Below are 18,596 nucleotides of genomic sequence, written 5' to 3' on the forward strand. Positions count from 1 at the left end.
GTAGGTGCCTAACTACTTTGGTGCACTCAAGCCCAGTATTGTTTCGTCACTGTCCACCTGGGTCAAGTTTTGACATGGAGATGAAAAGTTTTGTATCCTAACAATTGTCCCTTCATTGAGTTTCCTCTATTGTTGGGCAATCCTTAATAATTAGGCTTTGCCTTTCTTTCTTTTAGAAGCCATGACAACACATTCTTTGCTGCACCAACAGCATTTCCAGTGAGCTGTGTTATTTTGAAGTTCACCCTCTTTTCTTGGGGGCAGATTCTGAGTCCACAAGGGAATAGGACATAAATGGGAAATGAATTAAAACGAGAACAATAGATTGAAAAGAGCATTTGGAGCCAGTCTTCTTAATACACTCTAATAATGATTTGTGAAGGGAGAAGTTAGAGGATGATTTTCTATTTAGAGAGGTATATGGAATACTAGTATCTCCCAATCTGCACATGCTCTCTGCAGTGTTTTCAGGCTAGTTGATGTGAAGTCATTTAATGATGCTTGTAGCAGGGTAGCATCCTACTTAAGGACTGGGACTAGCCAACACTGATTACTGAATAAAGCATACCTGGAAGAGATTGTTGTGCATGCCCTAAAAAGGGCAGTAAGAGGCTGCAGTGAAAGGAGATTATTAATTATTATCAAATACATTTGAGAGGGAGTGTGTGTGTAAGTCTATCTGTTTGTTCAAGAACTTCTCCTAAATGGGAAGAGCTAGGACCACCAAATTTGGTATGAAGCTTCCTCTTACCATAACTTAAAGCAAGGTCAGGGTTTGGTTGTGCCAATAAAATGGGATGTGCCTGGAACTGGATTGCTTCTCATAAAAGAATACAGAAAAGAGAATCATTAGGCAGGTGAAAGGGGCTAGCTGGGGGCATGGGCTCACCCATCTGGGACTGCCCCAATCCTGAGCCTCCATTTCCCAGATGCCAATTAAGGAGGAAGGAAGGCTAAAAACCTTTCCCCTCCCTGATTTATTTGGGAACATTGCTGGCTGTTCCTCACTCCAGCAGGGAAGTGCAGGGGGCAGACGAACCTGGACCTGCACCAGCCGGGGGACCTGCACTCCTTTCCAAGCTGTGCCGTTGAAGCTGCATCAGCCATAGGGAGGAGCTTCTCACCTGGCTCCAAGCTGCTACGGTGAGCAGATGCTAGAAAAGAGCCAGGACTGAGACTCTTATTAGATAGGGCCTGGGAGAGGCCTGCCAAAGTAAAAAAGGCCCTAGACAGAAATGCCCAGAGGAGGAGAAACCTTTTGGTTTGTGTGGACTTTTGGATGGACTTGAAAACTTTATTTTGAGTGTTCTTTAATTAAAAAATGCAGAACTTAAGAAAGGACATGAGTGGGCAAAGGTGTTTTTTGAATGGTCCAAGTGGGGGAAACTGAGGCACACTCCCTGTAGTGAGACTCTAGGCCATAAGGGGGCACATGGGAGGTGGCTGGCTCTGCTACATGTTAGGAATGTAGTGGAATTTTTAACAGTGGCCTTAGAATTAGTATCCAGTTGAATAACTTGTATGCTTTCAGAAAGAGCTGCAAGATGTATCTGTTTCTGCAGGCCTTCGTAACTGCCCCTTATGCCTGGAAGACAGGATGATGTCAGTGTAACCACCACTGGGCAGATCTGAACCTGGGACCTCGGGAGCTGAGTATAGGAGCCGCTACCCTCTGAGCTAAACACCAGCTGGCTGTCAGCCCCTCCTGATGAGGTCTCTTGGTCTTATCTGTTGCTGTGGTCTAGGTGCCACTGCATTGGTCAGTGAACCACACCGGGGTTATGTCTACACTGGCAAGTTCTTGCACAAGAACATCTTGTGCAAGGGTTCTTGTGCAAGAACTCTTGCGCAAGAACACATCCACACTGCCATGTGCAGTGTGGATACTCTCTTGTGCAAGAAAGCTCTGATGGCCATTTTAGACATAGGGCTTTCTTGTGCAAGAAGCCCTGACGCGCATCCACACTGCCCTCTTGCACAAAAGCTCTTACACTTGTTAGAGGGCTTATACTTGTTAGAACAGAGCATAGCTCTGTCGCAATAAGCCTTGTCTTCCGATGCCATTCTGTAAATCTTCTTGCGCAAGAGCAGGTGGGCAGTGTGGACGCTCTGCGGGTTCTTGCACAAGAACAGCCGTTCTTGTGCAAGAACCTGCCAGTGTAGACGTAGCCTAGGTGTGTGGGTTACATCACTACTGGTGAGAAGTCACACAGAATGCAGGGTGAGCATCAGCACTGTCAAGTGAAAGAAGCTGCCTGGGCTATAGGCAAAGAAGGTGCTCTCAGTAGCACGTCACTGAGCTGGTGGGAGGTAATGAAGAACCTGACAAAGCAGGATTTTTTGGCATAGAGGGGAAGGTATTGAAGAATACCTCTGCACTTCCTATCCTTGTCCTAGGTATGTCTACTCTGCATCATGGTGTGAGCCTCCAGACCTGGTTCTAAAGACTTGTGCATTCTGGAGCTATGCTAGCATGCTAAAAATAGCTGTTCCAGCTCAAGGCAAAACATCAAAGCAATGCCTACACACTTATTTTTAGGATGCTAATGTGCCCTTACTAGTCCCACTATGGACCAAGGCTGGGAGGCTCCCAAAAGCAGTGTGGACATATCCACTCAGGCCTGGGCTGACAAGGTTCCCAAAAATGTTTGCACAGTGGGTAAAGAGTAAAAAGCTCATGGTTGACTTTGCTCCAGGAAAAGCAGACAGCTATGCAGAGGAGTCTGCATATAGATATTGAGGGAGGGAGGATGTGATTGATTTTTCTCTTGAGGTTAGGGATAAATTGATTTCTGCAGGAGCAGGATTGAGGATGGGGCATCATTAAGTTGATTTACTGAATGAGTCTGTTTGATTCGATTTGTTGTTCGGTGGGGGGAGCTTTTGCTTTTAGGGGTTGTACCTATGTCTTTGAATCGACTCATATCAAAACAATCCCTCTTCAGAGCAACAAATCAGTTCAGGCTAGTGTCTCCATTCAGGCAGATCTTTACGCTTTTTCTCAGGTGTTGGGAAAGAGACCCCACCCTTGCACCAGTCCCCTGGGACGCAAGCCCATTACCAACAAATTCTTTGATATCCTCCTCAGACCTTCGTTAGGGTGGAGAGGATCTGCTGGGAAATTCTCCACTGGCTTCCATAGGCTGATTTAGGGTGATGGATTTATAGGAGTGTCTTGCATAAGTAGGGCTAGTTTCTTCTTTTCCCTGGTCTCAGCACCCAGAGTCCATTCTGAAGTGTTCTTCAGTGCTACCTGCATCATCGAAGGGAGATGGGCTGAGCCTTTGAAGGGAAAGAGGCAGCTGCAGGGGTCCCAGAGCATAAAGCAAGTGTGAGAACCTTGTCTATTCCTGGAGGTATCCTGTATCCCTATAGGCTAGTCCAAACCGGAGCATCACTCCCTTGGACCACGGTATGACAGAGGGCCCCTCATTTCTTTTGTGAAATCTTTGCCCCCCCCCCAAGTTTGGTGTTAGTGTGCAAGGGGATGTTCTCCTCAGGAATTCTGCTCCACTTGTAACTCGCTGTACACATTGTGTAAAGAAATAAAATCCCCCCCCCCCATCTCTGAATGCAGGTAAAATTGGGCTGGGGCAGGGAGGGAAGAGAGAGAACAATTGCACTTTAAATGCCAAATACTCTTAACAGAGCGATCGATGGTTTCACACAGCTCCAGCTGAGAGGCTGTAGACTTCAGGGTGAAGTTGCAGCCATTCACATAGCAACAAATTAAGATGTCTTGGAATGCTTTCTCTGAACAAATCCAAGCGAGCACGGCAGGGGAGGCTCCCGACTGCAGGTATTTATTTTGATTAATTATCCACTTAGGGAAGAAAGCGCACATATATATTGTTCTGAAAATGTGTCTATGGCCAGCCCCAATCGTCTGTTGCTTAGGGACTTCAGATGTTGAGCCCATTCCTTTATTCTCCAGCTCAACAGAGGCTGCAATGTTATCGGGAGCAGGAGGAAAGATCACACATCACTTTGTCAGGGCCCCCTCCAGGTGGCTCAGGAGTAATATTGATCTTTAAGTATTTAAAAGGTGCATCTCATCATACAATCTAAGTGTCATATAGCAGGAGGGGGGGCCAAGAGGGAGACATGGGTAGCCTGTTTGAGAGGGCAGGACAGGCCTTGTGCGTATAAGGCATCAGAACGAGGGGTAAAAGAAAAATGGGGGTAATTTCCCAAATATGGCTTATTTTTTCACACCAAAAGCAGATATGACTGAGGCACACATTGTCAGTGTGTGAGAATATCTAGATCTAAGCAGAACTCAGTGATGGAAAGTTCTTAGCATATGGATTTTTCTTCTCATTGTTTCTGTGTGGGAGCAGTGCTTCTGCTTAGGCTCCAATCCACAGTGCGTATATATATCATATATATAGTAGCCCAATGTCTGAGAATATGTAATGCTGAAATGCTGGCTGTTCCCTCTGGGCAGTGCTGTTGCTGAAATACTGGCTGTTCCCAGTGGCCCAGCTGAGTGGTGCAGAAGTCAGCCGAGCACCACGGCGGGAGGGGAAAGGGGGCAGGGCGGTGATGTACATACCCTGCCGCGGGGGAGCAAGCGGCCATTTGGGCTCCTCCATGGCAGCTGGGCTGAGTGGCGCAAAAGTCAGCCGAGCGCTACGGCAGGAGGTGAAGGGGGCTGGGGTGGTGACGTGCGGCGTGACAGCAGCTCCAGGCCCCGCCCCCTGGCCGTGAATGTCACTGCCCCGCCCCCCTTCACCTCCCGCCCTGGCGCTCGGCTGACTTCTGCGCCGCTCAGCCGGGCCGCCATGTGGGAGCAAGTGGCACAAGCGATCATTTGGGCTCTGCACTCCCCATGCAGCATGGGGAGTGCAGAGCCCAAACAGCTGTTTGGGCTCCATGGTCCCCCGAGTGAGAGGCAGGATGGGGAGAAGAAGAGAAAGAGAGAGGCAGGAGGCGGAGGAGAGCTGGGGGGGGGGAGGGGTGTGAGGCAGTAGGAGGAGGAGAGAGAGAGAGAGAGAGAGACAGACACACCGGAGACTCAGGAGAGAAGACCTGATGTGGAGGAGAGACCTGAAAATTCCATCTTATGATGGGCTAATTGGCTAGTATATATATAAAAACAATGGTCCAGTGAAAAATAGAATTATTAAATGCTAGAACTGGTTTGCAAATTGTTTAAGGACATATTATGAACCCCTTCTCTATTGACAAACAGTTACTCACCTCACTAAGTATTGACAGGAAGACCCAATGCACAGCAGGATCAGACATGGATTGCCAAGGCCTCTGAGGGAATAAGAGAGAAGAGAGGCCTCTGGCTTCAGTAGGACTGTTTGTGTGAGCACTAATGTGAGTAAGGGTAGGAGGGAGAATAGCCAGCCCTTAATTTTCTTTACTTTCTGTCTTCTTTTTAAATAAAAAATGTCATTGTTTAATTATTCAGCTTAAAGTTCTCCCCTTGCCAAAGTAATGCCACACTGATAAAAAACCTGGATTTAGCTAGCTAAAACCCCTCTGGTCTATATTCTTGCTTGGTCAGCAACATTTTCCTCCATTTCATCACTCCTGAAAGTGACATTAATTGTTCCTGGCTTGGTTTAAAAGCCAAATAGCTTTCTAGGACACAGTGAAGATGTCAGCCAGAGGGTACTGGGTGCATCTGCAACTCTTCTTTGTTTCTTGGACCATTTGCACAGACTGACCTTCTCCTTCATGGTCATACTTGTCTTTGCAAAGCTGTTTGGCACTGCCCCAATGTTAGAAGGGAAAGCATCATCTCACCATCAGCCAATCAAGTACTGCCATTCCTCAGCCACTTTTAAATCAACACCACTCGTGCACCACAGGAATATTACAGAACAGATTCTAATTTACACCAGTTCCCCTTTACACTGCTTGTGCATTGTACATGGGTCCTAACACGGGTACAAATATAATTCATAACCATTTTAAGACTATTTTATACTTCCAGAAAGATTAAAAGGAGCCTTGCTATACATGAGAGTCTAGCCCTTCAGTTGTACAGCGAATGTTTGTTGCAGGATAGTGGTTATTTTTATTACCTCCCTATTCTAAGCAAAGGGCTTGGTATTCAATTTCTTGTTTGAAGCTAAAATCTTAAAAGGAAAAGGATTTCTGATCCATATTTATAACTACATTGAGCAGTTGATGTTTTTCACATATTAAAAATCTTGTCTTATTCCCAAATTAGTTGGCAGATGCATTTGAGACTGTGTTAGCTCTCACTTTTTAAATTGCTTATGAAGATGATGCTTTCTTAGCTAAGAGGCAGCCACAAACATTAATGAGAAATGTATACTGTGTGTGCAATCCAAACAGCAGATCTTAGTCACAGGACTGGCATCTTCCAAAAATGGTCTCTAAATTGTAGAAGTAGAATGTGCATTTGCACTCATTTGCATGTACAAATGGGTTAGTTGGATATGCTGTTTTAAAGGATTTGCAGATAAAAATGGCTGGTTTGTGAATGCCTTTTTGTTTGGACAATTATTAGAGAAAATTTAGTCCCAAGATCGATGAGAATAGCAAATTAGTGTGTTCTCGATGAGGCATATACTATGCACCATTATAGCAACAAGCCACAAGAGGAAATTCCCTAGCTGGCTGTTGTTGCATGTGTTTGATATTCTTAATCCTTTTTGGCCTGAGGGTTACCCAGTTTTTGTAGCCTTGCTGTATTGTTTCTGTGAGCAGGTGAAATTAATGATATAAGTTACATATTTTTTGTTCAGTCCTGTTTATTTACAAACAACGTACACTGAACACTCCTGAACTAAACAACAGAAAGATGCTTCCTTGCTCAGAAATCCAAGTCTATGTTTCTAGCAAGAAGTTTCCAAAAAAAATCTCTGCAAGCTACGTAAGCCTATGGTTAGTGGGACTTGAGGCATTTGACCTGTATCAAGGAACCCTCGGCTTGAGGGTCTACATTGCATTTTAACCCCAAAATGGCAGGGTGAACTAGGTCTGGAGACCCTCTGCTGAAGGTATCATGGCCCTGTGTCACTTTGCCCCAGAATAGAGCATCAAGAAGTCCTCCTGGCAACCTAGAGTGGCTGGAGAGGAGCAGCCAATCAGAGGGGCTTCTGGGGTCACCAATAAAGGGCCAGAAGGGCTAGATAAAAGGCAAGCAGCAGAAGAGAGCCTTCCATTGCTATGTGTAGCTTGATGAGGGAGGACTGGGTGCTGGGCTAGTTAGATGTACAACAGGACCATGGAACCAAGCCTAGGGAAGGTTTCTGAAAACCTGGTGTCTGGCTGATGGAAAGAGCAATAGGGTCATGAAAAAGGCCCGTATGGACAGACTGAGCCTCAGGGGTTAAACACAGAACCTGGCCAGACCAGATGAGGTTGCCGAGATGGACCTTGCTGGTATGAACACAAATTGAGCCCAAGAAGGGCTGCAGAAAGTACACCAACTGGGGGTACTGAGATGGGCCCTGGCTGGGGTGTGGAAGAAGGCAGTGCCTCTGTGAAGAAGCCTGAAAGCTATAGCCTCATACCGTTGCTGTGAAAATAACTAGAGTATATACTCTGGAAGGGGGAGACAGTGTGTGGGGTTCAGCCACTGAAGACCTGCTGTGTGATCCATTGGCCCGGGGAATGTGTGTGCTCGAAAGAGGTTGGTGCCACCCTGTAGTAACAACTAAAAAAGACTAGTGAGAGGTGGATGCCATCCTGCTGAAAAGGCCTGATTGCAGGCATACTGGACTGAAAAAAGGGATGCTCACAAGCAGGGGAACCAAGAGACACCCTGGGCCCTTGGAAGGAGTGGGGCCAGGGCAGCCACTTTCAATGCCACCCAGATTGCAGCACCCTGGCCCCACCTAGCTCTCAGAGCTACCCAGAATGCACCACATGGTGTTTTAGTGGTGATTTAAAGGGTCTGGGGCTCTGGGCGCTGCCATTGCCACAACAGCTAGAGTTGGAACTCCAGGGACCGTAAAATTATTGGGTCCCTTGTGCCCCCCGTCCGTGGGTCTGCTCACAGGGATGAGTATTCACCCTGCTCTACCTAGATTAAGGATTTTCTGACTCATGCTTGAATTTAGGCTTCTGGCATACACAGCATAGGTGCTGACTGTGTGGGTGCTTAGAGGGTGAATCACCCATAGAGAAAAAATAGTGGGCGTTCAGCACTCACTGGCAGTGGCAATCTCCCTGACCCCCATTGCTTCTTGTCCACCACAAACAAGTGTTTTGTGGTGAGCAGGATGCTCTGGAGGGAGGGAATGAACTGGGATGGGGTGCACTTGGGGGATGGGTAGAAAGAGGTGGGGCAGGGGCAGGAAGAGACAAGGTGGATAGATGCTTGAGGAAGGGGTGGAGTGGGGGTGAGGTCTTGGGTGAAGCAGGAAGAGGGTCAAGCACTCTCTAGCTAGAGGGGAAGTAAGCACTTATGCTCCACAGTGCAGGACACAGATCTGAGCCAAGGTAACCCTATCCCAGAATGCCTACCACCCCTCCCCATGTCAATACTTTAGCCCTGTGAATGTGTTACACTGTGGGAAAATTTTGCTGTCCTGTTTCTTACTATCGTTGGGACTCAGGTGCCCATAAGGAGCACATTATTACATAAACTGCATAACTAGCTCCTTTGAAGGCCTGCCCCATAGAACAGTTGTTCCCAAATTGTGGGCCACACTGCAACAGAGCATGAAGGAATATTCAGGGGAGTGTGTGGTGGGGCCTGGGCCAGCTCCCAGGGTGGGTGGGGAGGGAGTGTCAGTTCCCTTCAGACCTTAGCCACAGCTCCCTTTGGCCCCCAGTCACAAATCCAGCCTCCCAGGGTCCCCACTCAGTTTTGGGGCAGCCAAGGTGTTGGGAGTCATCTCACCACTCAGTTTTGGGGCAGCCAAGGTGTTGGGAGTCATCTCTTCCCTGGTTATGTTGAGTTAGCTCTGTCACTCCTCCTCACTTACAGGGCAGCTTCTCAGTCCCTGGTCCACTCTCCGCTCCTCTGACACACCTCCTTGGGCCTGTGTGTGCAGGGACACCCAGACCGTGTGCATCACAATCTGGCACTGCTCTGGTGATCAGGAAGCAGCTCTCTTTGCAAACGCCTTCTGATTGATCTCCCTTGAAAGTCCTCCAGGCTCTCTGATAGACTGGTGTTCAGCAGACAATGGGTTAATGTTGACCTGATGTTAATGTTAATGTGTGGCTTCCCTTTGCCATAGAGTGTGATAGACCCCACCACAGATTGCTGGCATAGGGAGGTCAAAGGAAGTTGTCCCAGTGAACTCTGGAATATATATGGAGGACTTCTGGGACCCAAGTTAGGCTGGGCTGCATGCACACAGGAAAGCAAGAGAGCTCAGACCCTCCAATCTTGCACCATTCTGAGACCCTAAGCTTGAGCCCTAGGTTAACCCAAATGATGTGTGGACATGAGTGCGGTTAGGCCTGAGACTGAATTCAAGCCTGGGCTTACACTACTGTGTAGACAGAATCTCACATAGAAACAACTTCATCCAGCAGTTCTAGCAAACTCTCAGCCTGCATCTTTTAGCTTATTTTTGTTCTTGCACATTTTATATGTAATATACATATGTAATTACATATCTACATTTTATCTATTTTATTTATTATTAGCAAGAGTTTTTTGTATTTTTCTTGGTAATTTCATTTGTAACATAAAGCCCAATATGATATAGTCAGTTCTACACATTATTGAATAATATGTCATTTCATTATTTCATATTCAGTTTTGATCTTATCTGAATCTCTACAACCACTGAATGTACAAAGCTGCTACAGTTAAGTGGCTGTGTTTACAGGGAAAATAATACATTTCTAAATTACAACCAAAGTGGGTCCCTCTGGAAAACTGAGCGTTTTGACTGATAAAGAACTGCTGTAAAGTGATTGTTATAAATCATGGAAAATTGAGACTGAAACTTTTCTTATACAGGTAATTAACTGGTGGGTAAAATCCACATTTCTGACACTATTCAGTTCAGATTTTAACTTTTCAACATATAAAACAGTAATTGTTTTCAATTTTTTAAAATTCAACTTTTAAAAAATTGCTGAATTTCCCACAGTCTGCAAAAGCAGTAATACATTCTAGGTTGAGAATGATCCAAGTTAAATTTAATATCTGCCACAAACCTGAATTGTATTACCTTCTGTAGTCCTGTCAGACATAAGAACATAAGAACATCAGACCTTGCAAGGATGATGCAAGTCAGTATTTCACTGTGAAACTTTCAAGGTGTTCCCGCAGTATGTCCTACAGGAAAGGATGTTAGTGAGTAAGGGCTGAACAATAGTGTGGTATTAGAAGTTTCTGCACTGTTGGAGTACTGTCTTTCCTCTGAGAGGTTGAAGCAACCTCTCAGAGGAAAGACTGATCATATGAGGTCATTAAATATTTAATTGCACTTTTCAAAAGAGTTATGGATTTTATTAACCCCAATTCTCTAGCCAAAGTTTAGGTAATTCATTTTTGTCTACACTCCCTCTGTAGTTAGACATGGTAGACTTCATTTGCTGCTGTATTATACTGTCATGCACTGTTAAATAGGTAAGTTTTGTTCCAGAAGTAGTTGCTTTTCAACCTTGGATAAAATGATCCACTTATAGAATGGATATACTTCAAATTTTTCATTGGTTTGAAATCTTTTACCCTTTCCAGTAATATTTCCTAGTTCTATAAGGAAGAATTCCATTAGGATTGGTAGAAGCTTTCAAAATGATATACATTTGAATGGTACTCGGTGTACATTAATATGTATAGTGGTAGTGTGGGGAGGCAGGTGGTGGGATCCAGTGGATAGAGGTACAGCCCTGCATGGATAAAAGATTGAGATCCACTTCTGCAAAAATGATCTGCAGGTATCTGCACCCACCTCTGAGGATAAGGATACCCACTGATATAAAGAAAATATCCGCAAATGTACTGGGTTCCAGATACAAAATTTGCATTTGCATCCATCACTGCAAAAATGAGCCACAGATATCTGCATCCACTGATTCAAAAATCCATGGATAGCTGTGGATTTGCCAGGCTCTAGAATCATGGTTTCCAGCCAGTCCTGAAGCAGTAGCCACTATCGTGGCTTGTGGCAAGCATATTAGACACCACAGCTCTAGAAAGAGGTGCTCAGCAGGTCCAGAGTTGGAAAACACTTGTGCTGTGAGTAGTAACTTTAATTGTACAAGCAGTCCAATTGAAGTAAGTTAGACTGTTCATGTGAGTAAAGTTACTTGTGCATATTGGCAAGATCTGACATTGGAACTTTAAAGTATTTTAATTTTTCTTTTCTTACTGTATTATTGGTTGACACTTTGGAGACTTCTTTCTTTATGCTGCTGGTATGTTTTATTTATTTAATTTATGAATTAATGAGATGCTGCTAAAGTTTCTAGGGCATTGGTTCAAAATTTGCCTAACTCAGTGTCCAAACTTTATTACCACATAACAGCCAACATACACAAAATGAATTGTTGGCTACCCATTTTATAGTAGATGGGTGTACCTATCTAAATACATTGCCACTGGCAGTCTCCACAATGAGGTCAAAGAAGCATGGGATATGAACTATTCTCAGTACCCAACAAAGAGGGCTGAGGCCTATTGAGAAGGCTGTCGAGGGAATCTAGTACTGATGTAAACTCTGCTTGCCAATTATATGGACAAAGGACTTCAGTTTCTAGTTCTGGCTGTCTGGCAGCTTTCATTTGCAGTAATTTCACATACCAGAACATAAAAAAATAATACAATGTTTCTGTTACTCATTGCAAATGTCTATCTTAGGCAGAGTCAAAAATTAACAACTTGATTTAAATGTTCATTGATTATCAAATTATTTTAGACTTTTTAAGACCTGAAGGTATATTTGGTATGATAAAACAATTGCATAAATCATGTTATGTGCCTGTGATAAACAAATGTTGCTCAAAACAGATAAAATCATTCTCATATTTTTTAAATTTGTCATTGCATGTTAATACCATTTTCATTTGATTTTTGCCCTTTATTTGTAACTGGAAGTTTTGTTTTCCTACATTTAAATCATTGTTCTGGGGTGGGGCTGGGGATGAGGGGGTCAGTAGGCAGTCTGCCCTGGGAAGAGAGGACAACCTTTGCCCTCTCTCATCACAGCAGTTTGGGGCCACATGAAAACCACCTGTCCATGGTTGCTGCTTTGGGGATGCATGCCCCCCAGTTGGGGAACAGACAGACACAGAGACAAACACTTAAGCAGATGAATTCTCTGAAATATATATAGTAGATAACTGTCCCTTTCTCGACTCCTGCCCCCTGCTGGCCCAATGAGGTTATAGCTGTCCCTATCTCTGCCCCCGTGTGGGCATTCTGCAGTACAACCATCCCTGCTGCCAGACTCCCTCCTTTCCATTTTATGAGAAACAATCACAGATGGATGAGTCCAGACCATTTTTCCCCAGGTCTTTTGTTGATCTCATTTTGTTGCCCAATCAAAATCCACTACTTCCCAGAACTGCTGACACAAGGCAGGGGCAGAGTCAAACACCCCAACCTAGTCTCTTTCCCTGTTGCAGCCAGATGTTTGGATGGGAGTCAGAAGTAGCATGCTCTTGTTCATCACCTTTCCAGGCAATACTTACAGTAGAAAAGAATCCACCAGAACCCATTTGAATGCAGTACAACCAGTCTCACCCAGACTTTCCTCCCTTTAGTACTTTCCTTCCTCCCTCTGTTTTTATGTACCCAACTATAACATAGTTCATGAAGGGTTTTCTCAAGGCCTTCTCATTAATCAGCACCACTATGGGATCTTAACTATATTCTGTCAAAACGTAATGGTCTTCCATTTGAACCCTTAGCAATGTGTTCCATATCCCACCTGTCCATGAAGGCAGTATTTGTGGTGGCCTTTAATTTGGCAAGGATGGTGAGCAATCTGGGAGTCCTCATGGCATTTACGGTATTTCCCTTTACCTTCACCCTTAATTTATACACAGGGTCGTCCCTGAATTCTATCCTTAACTAGTGTATTTACTTACCTGTCCTTATTCTGTACCCCATACTTTGTCTGAAAAGAAGACATGTCATACCTTCAATATCAGGGATGCACCAGCCTTTTACCTGTAAAGAACCAAGCCCATCAGGAAGAATCTGAGACTCTTTGTTGTGATAGCAGAGTGATCCCATGGCCAAGCTATATCCTCTTAGATGATTTCTAAGAGAGTTTCTTGCTGAATTATCAAATGTTACAAACTGGCTTGCATGCTACCATGCAAAGGTAAAAAGGTCTGTTACATGCGAGGACAAGCCATCCCAGTAAGAGGTCCCAATACAGGACACCTGCAGAGCAGCCATTCTGTTGCTATACATGTTAGATAGGCATTATGCTCCAGTGCAGGTCTTTGTTGTGGATGCTTCAACAGGCTTTACAATACCGCACACATCTTTGTTGTCAGCTTCCTTGCATCAGCCTCCAGTCTGAGTATTGCTTGTCAATCACCCACATGTGGAATACACCTTGGCTGTGTCTAGACTGCACCCCTTTTGCGGAAAAGGGATGCAGATTAGACACAGTGCAATTGCAAATGAAGCGGGGATTCCTCTTAAAATCAGGAATAAGGGATCTTTCGGAAAAGGCTTTATTTTCCGAAAGATCCCCGTCTAGACTGGCGCTTTTTGCTGGCAAAGCCCCGAGCTGGAAAAAAGTGGCAGCCATGTTTATGCAAATGAAGCGGGGAAGATTTAAATCCCTGCTTCATTTGCAATTGCACTTTGTCTAATCTGCATCCCTTTTTCTGCAAAAGGGGTGCAGTCTAGACACAGCCATAGGGATCTTCACTTGAAGAAATGAGTTACTTACTGTAAGTTCTTCAAGATGTGTGGTTTCTGTCTGTATTCCACTGTCCATCCTCTACTCCCTCTGCATTTGGATCTGGATTGGATTCGCTGTGAGAAGAGGAGTTGAGGGAGTGTTGACCCATACTACACCTTATACTCTCAAAAGCACAAGGACCTCTCCTGTCACATGTGGGCCAATGCTTGGTAAAATCTTCAGACTCTGGCACATGCATACCTACATGTGGAATACAGATATTGACCACCATCTCAAAGAACTTCCAGTTAAAGTAAGTAACCTTCATTCTATGGGCGAGGACACAGGATTTTTGTGACTGTCATACAGAAGATTCCAGTAACCTAGAAGACAGCCATTCCGAAGGGATCAAATCTTCCAAGGAGACAAAACTTGTATACAAAATGAGCAACAAATAAACACAAAAGACCAAATTCTGCTCTGTTGTACTGGTTTAAATCCACTGAAAACAGTGGAGAAACACTGGATTTAAACTGGTATATGTGACAACTGAGTCTGAAGCACAAGATTCTTTTCCCAACTTTGGCCTTTGCTTTGTGTCTCCTCCTTTACTTCAGAATATTGTGCAGCTGCCAGATGATTTCTAGTACCTAGTTTGTTAATTAGTGCTTATTCAGAAATGGCCTTAAGTGCTACTGGACAAGTATGAACTGAAATTGTAGCACTGCTTTCCAAATTGAGAACTCTGCATGGTGAAGTTTTGCCTTTCACCGTAGATACACAGCAAGGGGGTGAAGTGAGAAAGGGTCCCCAAATCTCCTGCACAAAAATGACATTGTTTAGGCAACAGAAATCACCTCTTGCATACCACACAGCTTTCCATATGCTTTAAAAGAAAGAAACACTTGTTGGGTTCTCCTCTGCTTGGTTTAACTCATTTGTGATGTTATGCCTGGAGTAATAATGAGCTCCTTGTGCAATACTCATCATGGAGGTTCCAGTGCTCTTTGCCAGACAAAATACTATGGTATTGTTTTTCTTACTCCTGTAGGCCCTGATTCAGGAAAGCATCCTTATCCAGACAGCACCTAAGCACATCCTTAACTTTACATTTATGCCTAAAGTTAAGCACATATTTAAGTGCTGTTCTATATAAAGATGGACTTAAATGCTTTTCTCTCTCATGGGCCTAAATATATTTCCCAGAGGGTATGTCTACACTAGCCCCATAGTTCGAACTAGGGAGCCTAATGTAGGCATTCAAAATTGCAAATGAAGCCCGGGATTTAAATATCCCAGGCTTTATTTGCATGTTCCCATCCTGTCGCCATTTTTAAATTCCACTAACCTGAAGTAACTGCCTGCGGCTACATGCGATAGTGAAACAGTAATTTGAATTAAGTCCTTAGTTCAAATTAACTGGTACACCTCATTCCAGGAGGAGTAACAGTTAATTTGAACTAAGGACTTAGTTCGAATTACTGTTTCACTGCCGCGTGTAACCGCGGGCAGTTGCTTCGGGCTAGTGGAATTTCAAAATGGCAACCGGACGGGAACATGCAAATAAAGCCTGGGAAATTTAAATCCCGGGCTTCATTTGCAATTTCGAATGCCTACATTAGCCTCCCTAGTTTGAACTAGGGGGCTAGTGTAGACATACCCAGAGAGATTAGTTCACTATTGATTTTTGCTGTGCACATAATGCTAAGGGGAGGGAAAGGAAGGAGAAAATAGTTCTTTGGTAGGAAACGTGTAACACCCTCACTTATATGTGGTTACTTACTGTCCAGAGAGTGTGTAGAAACTCTCCTGTGAGTTCTACAGTTCATCTATGACCAGAACATATGGAACTCTGGAATATCCTACCCACTAGCTCACAACTAATTGTTTGTTTGTATTACAGAAGTGCCTAGACATCCCAAATGTGACAGTAGAAAAATCACTGTGATTATCTAGTCTGATCTGCAGGTCAGGAAAAGCATGTGGGAAGTCATGTGGCCTACTGGGTAGGATAGGGCACTGGACTAGAAGATCCGGGTGCTAGTTTTAGTGCTTCTACTGACATGCTTCATGACCCTGAGTATCTTACCTCTCTGTGCCTCAGTTTTCCTTCCCACCCATCACCTGTTTAGATTGCAAGTGCTGCAGGGACTCTATTTTACTATGTGCTTGTGCTGTGCCTACTAGAATGGAAGCCTGAATCTCAGTTGGGGTGTCTAGGGGTTTCTAAATTAATGATGATGCTCTGCTGTCCCCTTTGTTTATTTCTGAGTCTGCTGCTATCCAGTCCTGGGACTGAATGTCTATCAGTATAATTCTTGACATGACCCAAGGAAGCACCTTCTTTGTCAAGTGCTCTGTGTTTTTAGTAATGATCTCCTTATTAGTGTTCAACGGGTGTGACATCCCAGTTCCATTTGGAGTAAAAAGGAGATAGGCCAACTCTGAAATTTTTATTGATATTTTCAAAAGCATTCAGAGGCACTCTGGGTGCCTATCTGTGCTCCTGTTTAAATGAATGGAGATTTCACTGTTGACCTTGGTTGGACCAGAGTTAAAGCAGTGTTGCAAGCATATTGTAAATTACCTAACATGTCTTAAGTTGGGCTGTCAGAAATTTAAGCACTCGTACTTAGTGGTCACTTTTAAAAATATTGATATAAACTATATTGTGTCAAACACTACCAAAAGTTATCTCCCTTCCTCATTCTGTAGTGTTTGTCAGAGGGTATGAGTACACTGGACCTCGAAGGGGTGATTCCCAGCTTAAGAAGACATCTCTCCTAGTTCTGGTCGAGTTAATGCACTAAAAATAGAAGTGTAGCTGCTATGACGTGAATGGCAGATATTCTGAGTATGCACCTTGGGTCTTTGAGAGGGTCATACTTGGGGTGGCTAGCCCACCCCACTGCTCATGCTGCTGCAGCTACATTTCTATTTTTAGCACACTAGCTCGATTAGCACTAGCATGGGTATGTCGACTTGAGCTGGAACTTGCACTGTCAGATCCATTGCAGCCATACCCAGATTGTGGCTCTGGTGATTTAAGATTGTGACACTGTAATGCAAGCTTGCTGGAGCTTGGGACCTTGCCTCCTATGTAGTTTTAATATTGTCAAGCACTGTATTAATCAGTGGAACTATGTAAATAATAATTGCACTGTTCTTTTCCCTGATGTTAGTCTTGTCTTTTGTCCTTTGCAGCACTTTTACAAGCAGTAATAGACGGTGATCTTCTGAAGGTATGTGCGGCAAGCTAGGCTTCTCAGCTATTGGCAGCAGTGATGGACTACATTTTATAGTCTACTCCTAATAGCATAAATATACTGCTGTAAAGATTGATAGCTAAATGCCACTTGCAGGATACATTGGATATTAGAGGGTCAACAGCCAAGTGAGGTATGACTTGAAATACAAGTGAATAGGATCTGGTGTTACACTGCACCTTTCATACTCCAGAAATCCCAAAGTACTTTCTGGAGCTATGGGCTGATTACACAGTGAAATGATTATGTAGCAAATACAGTGCTGAGCAGTATGGTATCCTCAACCCAGCCTTACACAATAAGCTTATTTTTACTGAAAGTGAAATGTTGGTCAGAACATCCCAGTTGTCCCCAGTTCTTTTCAAATAGTGTAAAGATATTGTTGATTTTCACCAGGACAACTACCAGGGAAGGAAGAAGGGACTTTGGCTTAGCAACCTCTTTCCACTGCACTGTAATATCAGTATTAACTATGAGCCAAGTTCGTCTGACATTCAGAAGGGCTTGAAACACAAGAAATCTTGGCCCAACCAACCCTAAATGTTAGCTATTGGTAACTGTCTAAGGGAGGAGGAAAAGGGGCAAACGGAGTGTGTTTAAACCCTATAAATGTGAAACTCACTTCTAACCATTGCAGTCCCTATTGTTCAGGAGATAAGGGTACATTTACACAACAAATAAAACCTCCATGGCAATGAGTCTCAAAGCCCGAATTAACTCACTCAGGCTTGTGGGGCTAAAATAGCACTGTGGATTCCCTGCTCAGTCTGGAGTTGGGGCTATGAAATCTGACAATGGGGATAACTCCCCCAGCCTGGGATCCTTTTTTAGCCATGTAGCACAAGCCGGAGTCAATTGACCCAGGTTCTGAAACTCACTAGCAGGTTTTGCTGTGTGGCTGTACCCGACATGTTGGGGGTTTGCAAACGTGAACCTTAATTTGGGTGAGTATTATGACTAGCAATTGCAACATTATCTGGAAAAAGGCTTCCTTGAAAGTATCTGGAAAAATGGTAATTTTTATTCCTGATCTTTGCCTGCAGAGACACTCCTCAACACCTCTTCCCTCATTATTTCACTGGCAACAATAATAGCGGTGATTCACTGAAACCACCATTCATTTGTCAAATGTTGCCCTTACCCTCATATCACATTCTATTCTGAACTTCACAGCACAATTTCCCTATCCCTTAAGGCCACTTTATTTACAAGGCACAACTCTCCCTTGAATCTTTTCCAGGCATCATTTTCATGACTTTGGTGTCATGCCATAATAACGTCCATTGTCATAATGCAATCTCAGCACTATTTTTGTAGTATATATTACCAATTCCGAGAGCCTGCAGTAACTTCAAGAAACAATCACCTGTTCTTTCCTGCCTTCCTTATGTGAGTCTTCCCTTACAACGAGATCCAAGTTGGAAAATATATATATGTGTGAGGGACAGAGGTGAAAGTCGCTGGGTCTATATGGATAAGGAAGCAGGCAGCATATCACCAGATCTCTGGCATGTTGGTTTCTTTGCAGAATTTCAGGTCTTCTTGGGGCTGTGGTAGAAAGAGC

At 44.1% G+C, this 18,596-nt stretch overlaps 1 protein-coding gene across 11 annotated transcripts in view; it reads left to right on the forward strand.

The window, feature by feature from the left end:
* DGKI (diacylglycerol kinase iota) overlaps positions 1-18,596 on the forward strand; it is a 319,613-nt gene that overhangs the window by 287,471 nt on the left and 13,546 nt on the right. For all 11 annotated transcript variants that reach the window (XM_075940098.1, XM_075940048.1, XM_075940058.1 and 8 more), the window contains one exon: positions 16,971-17,008. In XM_075940098.1, coding sequence (XP_075796213.1) covers positions 16,971-17,008 — 38 coding nt within the window. The remainder of the gene's footprint in view (positions 1-16,970; positions 17,009-18,596) is intronic.

This window comes from Pelodiscus sinensis, chromosome 1 (assembly GCF_049634645.1).
Source record: "Pelodiscus sinensis isolate JC-2024 chromosome 1, ASM4963464v1, whole genome shotgun sequence".
In the NCBI taxonomy this organism is placed as follows: Eukaryota; Metazoa; Chordata; order Testudines; family Trionychidae; genus Pelodiscus; species Pelodiscus sinensis.